The sequence below is a fragment of the Phyllobates terribilis genome, unplaced genomic scaffold (assembly GCF_046119375.1).
Source record: "Phyllobates terribilis strain yellow unplaced genomic scaffold, ASM4611937v1 Scaffold_2__4_contigs__length_985480577, whole genome shotgun sequence".
Lineage (NCBI taxonomy): Eukaryota > Metazoa > Chordata > Amphibia > Anura > Dendrobatidae > Phyllobates > Phyllobates terribilis.
Window position 1 is genome coordinate 934622563 of NW_027362762.1, and position 9767 is coordinate 934632329.

At 38.8% G+C, this 9767-nt stretch overlaps 1 protein-coding gene across 1 annotated transcript in view; it reads right to left on the minus strand.

The window, feature by feature from the left end:
* The window catches only part of RUNX1 (RUNX family transcription factor 1), a 99871-nt gene that overhangs the window by 85398 nt on the left and 4706 nt on the right, over nt 1-9767 (minus strand). The window contains exon 2 of the mRNA XM_073668377.1: nt 6390-6546. Coding sequence (XP_073524478.1) covers nt 6390-6546 — 157 coding nt within the window. The remainder of the gene's footprint in view (nt 1-6389; nt 6547-9767) is intronic.

A 9767-nucleotide genomic window follows, 5' to 3' on the forward strand; every position in this document is an offset into this window, starting at 1 on the left:
TAGGACAATATAGCCTTATTAATATGTTTAAGACTAATAGCCAATGGGGTAGGGATTCCTTAAGTACAGGAATCCTATATAATATAGAAATAATAAAAGATGACTTAAGTGTTTTTAAAAAAGTTTAGACCACTTTTTATTAATGAAACTAAATAAAAGTCAAGTTTAAATGACAATCCCTTCATTAGGGTTTATTTGCCCTCAGGGTAACTGATGAAGGCTGATCGCATGTTCAACATGACACCAAATAATTGTATGTTTCATATATAGAGTAAAAGTTAGCTAAACTGCCTGCAGGACTATAAGTCCCAGCATTTCCAGCCTATTTCTGTATTTCCCCAGCCCGAGGGCCCTATTACCGTATATGTGTGAGATGGTTAATTGCTCGAATTATAACCCTTGGTAAGCACATAATTAATCTGTAATAATAGCAGGTACGCTTAATCTTCCTAAACACCTACATGAGCTACGGGCGGCTGGATTTCTCCGCCCAATGAAAGTAAAAAGTGGGATTGCAATTTCTTTTTTTCGAGGGGGGGGCATACTGGTAGGGGTCAATCAAGATTTCCCATTGAATGGTCTGGAAAGTAGTATCTGTATAAGCATCATATTCAGAGATAAGCGGCATAGCCACTGCTTATCTCTACCTGGTCTATCACAGATCGCACGTCCTTCTCTTGTGCCATCTACTTATTGACTAGTAAGAGGTTCTTCAGCAGCTGCAGCGCGTATTACACAGAAATGCAAAATAGAATGCATATCTCAGATGCTGCAGAACCTCATAGTCCTCCTCAGTGGTTGCGCTATAGCATCACACACCTCAGCTGCTGCAGAACATCATGATATAATATAATGCAACTATTTATAAAATCGAATAGCCCAAATATATTTTATTCATTCAAATATCTGATGTATCCCTAAAATATAGGACCTACTAAGATAAAAAGAATAGTATTTAATTAGTTATTATTTACTTATTATTTGAGGGCTCACTAGTGAGATACCCGATTCCTCCACTAGGTGGTAGTATATGCTCTGTGTGCTCTATGGGGGGGGGGGCATAGACTGACCAGTGTCCACCATGGCTGAATACATAGGGGATTCTCACTTACACTGAGGGTCAGTGATACATCCATGTCTTATAGACAGTGCTTGTCCAAAAGCAGCCACCCCAACCATCAGCACCACCACTCCCTCTCTTCCACTGGCAGGCTTTTCTCCATTGAGGCATAAAAGGCACATGCCTAAGGGCACCCTACAGAGAGTAAAAGAGTAATCTGTCTGGAGCCTGCGTTGTCTAATGCTCTCCTGCTTATGGCAGAACTCCAACCACTGCAGGCTTTTTGTTACAGCAGTGCATCATTCACGGTAATATCCTAAAGACTTCAGACAATATTTATTTCCTTATGTATAGGAAACGCTCTGCAGCATATGGTGGAACCCTAATCACAACTTTTTTTAAGAATATTCTATATGGGTAATGCTCTGCTGTGTATGGCAGCCATCCACCATACCACGTTTTTTACAACAGCAGAGCATTTTGCATTTTTTTTATGGATGCTCTGCGGCACATGGCTGAAATCCAACCCTAGAAAACTGTTACTAATAGAAGAGCATTTTGCATTGGTCATGCTCTGCTGCAAATGGTAGAACTCCAACCACAGAAGTTTTTGTAACACTAGAGTACTTTTATATGGATTATGTTCTACTGCATATGGGGGGACTCCAAAAAAAATATTTTCTGCAACAACAGAACATTTTGAATGGATAGTGCATGGACAATACTCTACTACTGCATATGGCAGAACTCCAACCACAAAAGTTTTACTTTTAGTGTAGTATTTTTGCATGAATAATGCTTTGCTGTGTATGGCAGAACTCCAATCAGGGAAGTTTTTTTTCTTGCAACCTCAGAGCATTTTGCATGGATAATGCTCAGCTGCATTTGCTAGATCTGCAACCCCAAAAAGCTTTTTGCAACTGCAGAGCATTTTGCATGGATAATGCTCCGCTGCATTTGCTAGAGCTCCAATCCCAGAAGCTTTCTGCAACCACAGAGCATTTTGCATGGATAATGCTCAGCTGCATTTGCTAGAGCTCCAATCCCAGAAGCTTTCTGCAACCACAGAGCATTTTGCATGGATAATGCTCAGCTGCATTTGCTAGAGCTCCAATCCCAGAAGCTTTCTGCAACCACAGAGCATTTTGCATGGATAATGCTCAGCTGCATTTGCTAGAGCTCCAATCCCAGAAGCTTTCTGCAACCACAGAGCATTTTGCATGGATAATGCTCCGCTGCATTTGCTAGAGCTCCAATCCCAGAAGCTTTCTGCAACCACAGAGCATTTTGCATGGATAATGCTCAGCTGCATTTGCTAGAGCTCCAATCCCAGAAGCTTTCTGCAACCACAGAGCATTTTGCATGGATAATGCTCAGCTGCATTTGCTAGAGCTCCAATCCCAGAAGCTTTCTGCAACCACAGAGCATTTTGCATGGATAATGCTCAGCTGCATTTGCTAGAGCTCCAATCCCAGAAGCTTTCTGCAACCACAGAGCATTTTGCATGGATAATGCTCAGCTGCATTTGCTAGAGCTCCAATCCCAGAAGCTTTCTGCAACCACAGAGCATTTTGCATGGATAATGCTCAGCTGCATTTGCTAGAGCTCCAATCCCAGAAGCTTTCTGCAACCGCAGACCATTTTGCACGGATAATGCTCAGCTGCATTTGCTAGAGCGCCAATCCCAGAAGCTTTCTGCAACCACAGAGCATTTTGCATGGATAATGCTCAGCTGCATTTGCTAGAGCTCCAATCCCAGAAGCTTTCTGCAACCACAGAGCATTTTGCATGGATAATGCTCAGCTGCATTTGCTAGAGCTCCAATCCCAGAAGCTTTCTGCAACCGCAGACCATTTTGCACGGATAATGCTCAGCTGCATTTGCTAGAGCTCCAATCCCAGAAGCTTTCTGCAACCACAGAGCATTTTGCATGGATAATGCTCCGCTGCATTTGCTACAGCTCCAACCCTTTTTGCAACAGCAAAGCATTTTACATGGATACTGCTCTGCTGCATATGGCAGAACTCTATCCACATCCTAGCAGCAGAGCATTTCACATGAAATAACGTGATGGAATAATTTGTTTCAAAATAAGCGAGATGTTCTGCAGACTAAAATAAATAAAAAAAAAAACGCAAAAAAAGTATCTTCAAGATTTGCTTCATCAACTCCCTCAGCCCAAACCGTCAATGTGTTTAGGAAGCAGTGGTTATCATTCAGCAGGAAAACATAATAGATAAATATCTGTCATGGCCGAGTTGTGTAATCCCGGCCATTTGTTTTTTGCACCGAGCAATTCCTCTTTTGTTTAACAACGCGGTTGCATGTTTGGTGCGGTTAGGAAACACAGGAAGTGCTCAGCACAAGCTGAGTATGTGTGAAAGAGAAGGCGGAGGAGGGCCGGGGGGGACTCGCTTCCGACCGTTGGGGTTTTCAACGTTTATAAAGGGGATCTCAAACTTTTCTATAAGGGAGGTCGACATGACAGTCCACATCAACAAGCTGCTGTCTTTTTGTCTATCACCCGAAGGCTGCGCAGCGTTTCATGTGGCGTTACGTACGGTCTGCAAGAATTTGAGGTCTGGATGGTCAAATAAACATTTTGGTTAAAAAAGGACCGCGCTGGGTTCCTGTGGGCGTGCATCAAGGGGGGAAATATAAACTGCTCTGAATGAAAATGACCGAGATGCTAATGACTATACACTAGAGAAAAACAAAAATTATTCTCACCTCCCCAAAATAAAATGTAAAAATTTTGGGCTCTATTCATCATTGCATTTCCGCCATTTTTTTTTTTGCCGTGACTACCCCTCAATAGGTATCAAATTCACAAAAGGATTGGCGCCTTTTTTTTTTATTTATTTATTTTTAATCTCTTTCGTCCAATAAATTTTCAGATTTTTACATCGATGTTTTAGATCGATTCATCAATAGCAACTTTTTTTGCAAAAAAAAAAATGCAAAATTTTTGCACACATGTACAAACAAAAAAAAAAAACGCAACAACTAGGGCCTTTAATTATTATTTTTTTAGTGTTTTGTGTGAATTTTGCTGCTTCAGCGCTGCTTTTTGTGTCACGATTGACAGGCCGCGCCGCAAAGAAAACAAATATGTCAGCCCCTGTGCTGTCTACATGTCCGTGGTGTGTACAGGTTGGACAGAAAGGAAACCACATGTGCTGCTAGAGCGGGGCTGTCAATCACGTAGGGTTTGTACAAACGTGCATCGAACGCTTGTGATGTCACCGTCACGCTGCGTCTACAACCTGACAGAAAAAAAAAGGTGTCAGTCAAAATGATGGCGTCCTGCGCGCTCTGGCAGAAGAACAGTGAACGAGAGATTGCGCAATTTGTAGATTATGGTTTTTGTTATTTTTTATTTTTCTTGATTTTTTTTGTGTTTATACTTTTATTTTCTTAGATGATCAGCTCTGATATAAGTAACCCTAACCCATTCATTTGCATGTCTAATCCATTGGGCACTGGCATCCATTTTTTTTTTTTTTTAAAACTAGTATTATTTGAGGTACGTATATATATATATATATATATATATATATATATATATATATATATATATATATATATATATATATATATATATATACGTACATACATTTTTTTTTGCAAAAAAACCAACATTGACATGAAAACTTGGAGCAACTCTACTCCACCCCACCCCCCCCCCAGATATCATTTTTTGAATGTTTTCAAACGTTCCATATTTTTGGAACATTTTAAAAAAGATGCTCAAAAATGGTTAATAACAGGAAAAAAAGCAATTTTTTTCTTTTTACTTTCTGTCAAATTCATGAATGGCGTGCACCGTTTTAACGAATTTGGTACAAGACAAACAGAAAAGTGACTGACTTAAAAAACCCTGAGTCGGGGCAAATGAATCTCCTTTATCTAAAATGAACCAATCACAGCGCATCTTTCATTGCGTTAATGCTATTTAAGAAATTAAAGCTGAATTCTGATTGGTTGCTATGGCCAACAGAGACCGGTTTTTATTACCAAGGCCCAGTTTGACTTTCTGCTATCTGAATGTGTGGACGTGATATATTACAGTAGGCCTCACTTGTATAATCAGGCGGTGCCCATAGCAACCAGTCTGATCAGTGCTTTCATGTTTAAGCTGGTAAAATGAAAGCAAAGATCTGATTGGTTGCTAACATGCAGAAACCAATGAAATTAAAGCTTTCATTTTCGTTAGTCAGGATGGAAAATGAAAGCAGAGGGGTGATTGGTTATTGGTCGTTAGGGCTAATTTCCCGCCAAAATCCACTGTATATAAAGAAATTAGGTCGTCCATGATAGGTTTTTTCAGTTATTCCCCTGTGTGAGCTGTAATGTGTGTGTGTGTGTACGCTCCTGAAATAAAGCTATTATGTCCTAAAATAAAGCAAACAGTCACAACCAAGCCATACACATCTATAAGACAAAACACTACACGCCCCATCGCCCCACCGCTGTACGATAGGATTAACTATTTAATTGCAGGAAACTTTTAGGTAGGGTCTATTCACGGGCTGCAGACAAGATGCGAAATTGCATTTTTCCTGCAATTTTTAACCACAACGCGTGTTCACACCGAGTTTTTTTACGTTGATTTTGTAGCAGATTCTGCCCCAATATCCACATGAAAAATGGCTGCAAAAATGGGGAACACGGCTGTAGTGCTCTGAAGTGGAAAAAGAAGAAAAATGTCAATTCTTGAGGGGTTAATGCTTGAAGAAATGTCTAAAATTTGACCAATGAATCAATAGAAGGACAAAAAAACAAGTAAAAAATACAACAAAAAATGCTCCAGAAAAAAGGGGTATTTGGGTGTAGATTTTTCAGCTTGAAAACAAAAAGCTACAAAATATGCTGTTTTTTTTAACCTTTTTGGTGTTTTATATGCGTTTTTTGTGCCTGGTGTGTTTTTTTATTTCCTTTAATTGATTCAGAAGTCAAATTTGGAGCATTTTATTTAAGCAGAAACGCTTCAATCATTGTCATGGTTCTTCTTTTTGTACGTTTTTCCAAATGAGCTGAATAGACAAATTGTTCTAAAAGAGTTTGAAGCCGTTTTTAATCTGGATTCGCTCCAAAATCCACATGGAAAAAAAACTGTGTGAACATACCCTAAGGCCGGTTTCACACAACCGTGTTTAAAGGACGGTTTAAGTACAGACCACGATGTTCCTGACCCAAATTCAACAGCCTCATTTATAAGGCTGTGGAGTTCTGGTCAGGAGACCCATGGATGGTCCGTCCATCTGGTTTAAGGGGCACCAAAGTAAATTCTTCCAAATACACAGGGTTATATTATAGCAGTTCCTACCTCTTCCCGACCTTCCGACAAATCTCAGGTCATTAAACCGAGCAACTTGGCTCTTCATCGCCGCTGTAGCATTGCGGAGTTCTGCTGAATAATTCTCATCATTGCCAGCCATGACCGTCACCAATGTTCCATCCGGAACGTCCCCCAACGCCACCACCTGGACACAGTAAAGGTTCAATATGTCAGATGTCATCACTCATCAATATTATTGCTAAAGGCATCACGGTTATTGTCAATTCCACTTGGTATATGAAGAAAATACAGCTCATGTAGCAGAGCTGGGCTTGTTAGATGTGCCAGAGGTACAACTCATCCTGATATTATGTGTTTTTTTACATAGGACTGCAAATGCTATTGCATTACCTTACTGTAGAAAGTTATTACAATGCACACGCTAAATGGCCCAGAAGGAACATATGAGACAAATGGAACTTTTAGGCTCCTTTAGACTTTAGAGTCTGGGTACAGCCGCAACTGCTGCCTCTTGGTGTAGTCACATGCGGCAGATGCGTTGCAGACATTTATGCAACTGTTTCATTCATCTAAACTTGGCTTGTAGAAATCCATTAGTATGCTATAGAAATGACCCCATTCATGCACGGAAAATGTCTGCAGAAATTATAGCTACATCTCTGGATAAATGGATAGATAGATGGATATGTTGTAACCTTCACATTTTATCAATGCAGAACACATGAAATATCTCAATTATAGGCTACTCCTTAGTGGTGGGATTAGGATGGGGGTCATTTTATAACCTAGGACCTAGATAGATATGAGATGGATGGATAGATAGATAGATAGATAGATAGATAGATAGATACATAGATAGATATTAGATAGATGGATATGTTGTAACCTTCACATTTTATCAATGCAAAACACATGAAATATCTCAATTTAGGCTACTCCTTAGTGGTGGGATTAGGATGGGGGTCATTTTATAACCTAGGACCTAGATAGATAGATAGAATAATAGATTCTGTCTGTGCTATTATTCTATCTGTCTATTATCTATCTATCTAGGTCCTAGGTTATAAAATGACCGCCTTCCTAATCCCACCACTAAGGAGTAGCCTATAATTGAGATATTTCATGTGTTCTGCATTGATAAAGCTTGAAGGTTACAACCTATCTATCTATCTATCCATCTATCCCATATCTATCTATGTATCTATCTACTGTATATGCTATTATATATCTGTCTATCTATCTATCATGCATAGCAAGGCCTTAGAAAAATTATAGATAGATAGATATGGGATAGACATACAGTATATAGAGAGATTCTGTCTGTACTATTATTGTAGCTCTCTATACCATATTTATCTATCCTGCATAGCAAGGCCTTAGATAGATAGATAATAGATTAGATAGATAGATAGATAATTGTGTTGTATCCTTCAAGTTTTATCAATGCATAACACATGAAATAACTCAATTATAGGCTACTCCTTAGTGGTGGGGTTAACATGGAGGTCATTTTATAACCTAGGAAGGGTGGAGGTAAATAGGTAGTCTTCCAATGAAAAACTGCAATGACCTTATTACCGTAATTGCTTTCATAGAAAGATGGATATAGATATTTGTTTCAGTGGATTTTAATATTTCAGTCCCATTTGGATCATTTTGAAAACCAATATAAATAATAATTTATTAGTCAAATTTCTAGAATAATAATATGGCACACATAAAACCACTACAATTAACAGGAAGAAGATTACAAAGTCGCTCTCCATATCTTTAGGAGCTAATAAAGTATATAATGCATTTTCTTTACAGGCTAAAAATAAAAGAGTTTGAAAAGAGACTAAATAAACTGAAGTCTGTCCTGAGAGAAGTTCCCAGGATAAATTACATGTTCTGTCTTTCAAAAACTACTAAAAAAAAAAAAAAAAAAATCAAAGATGAAAAGAATGAAAATCGTTTTAAGCTTTTAGACATTTTTTTTCTTCTCTTTCTTAAGTTATGAAATAAACTAAAAACACAAACAGGGTAAAAGGAGACTAAACTGACAAGAAGAGACACGCAGGCCGCTGACGGAGCGGGGCTCTAGAAACCAGCGGTCTTAGAAGATTAGCTGTAAGCTACCTGTATACAATGACTGTACTCCATGAAGCAATGTGTCGGGGAGACGGAGAGGTGTAAGACATGGAAAACAAAAATGTTCTTTTTTATAATTGACTCGTGTAGTGAATGATCTCGGTTGTCAGTTCCTGATCCTCGTGGCTTTTCATTTTATTTACCTCCTTTTAATAAGTGCGTCACAATCCCAACGTCGTATAGCACAATGACATTATATTAAAAAAAAAAAAAATAATAATAAAAAAATATGTATATGGGATAGATAGATGTATAGATATTAGATAGTCAAATGGTCCAGGAAGCTCGGATCCATGGTGCTGTTTGACAGTCTCATCCACTATAGATCTGCCTTAGCAGTGCCCGCCTCTGATCCTACAGAACCTTGTGGTCACGGGTTCTTTTCTTTGCAGGGTCAGACCCACAAGATCACTATGTTAATAACCGTCAGAAGAAACTGACCGATGACCAAAGTCTTCCTTCCATATCCCAGACTGGCATGGGGACAGCAACTTTAAAGTGCGAGGACGCCACCAAACAGCTCCCCTATATCTCAGCTTCCTGGACCCCAGACATGGAGGTAGAGCGATGGCTGGAACGTAGCTGTACAGTAGCGTGAGATATGTCTACTTATTTCATACTGCACTGACAGGTGTGTATAGTTTTCTACCTAAAAATGTCATCTATTTATAATGTGCTGCAGGTCATACGATGGACGGGTCTTTCTTTTCTAGTGTGTTGTGTTGTTCTATTTTTGCTTTTTACATTCCAGTATGAAATCCTTTCTAGGCTAATGTCAGGAGGTGAGCTGTATAGAGCGCAGGTCACCTTTGCATCCTGAGTGATAAATAATGGTAGCCGGACCCGGGCGGCACAGGGTTTTTTTTTGTTCTTTTCTTTGCTTTTATTTACAGTGCAAGACAAAGCAAAGCTCTTGATGTAAAAGTTCATTAAAAAGCTTTTTACATCACACAAGGCCGGAAACATGCTGATGTGCCTTAAAAAACTGCTAGGGTCAGGGTACATGGTGTTGACATTGCTTTTTGCCCTGATGTTAGTCTGTCTGGTTATTCTATCTATCTATCTATCTATCTATCTATCTATCTATCTATCTATCTATCTATCTATCTATCTATCATCTATCTATCTATCTATCAATATCTATTATTTATCATCTATCTGTCCTTCTATCTAATCTCTATCTATTATCTATCGGTCTAATATCTCTCTATTATATCTATCTATCTAAAAGTTATATATCTATAGAAAATGGATTTTAAGCAGCACCAGAATAAG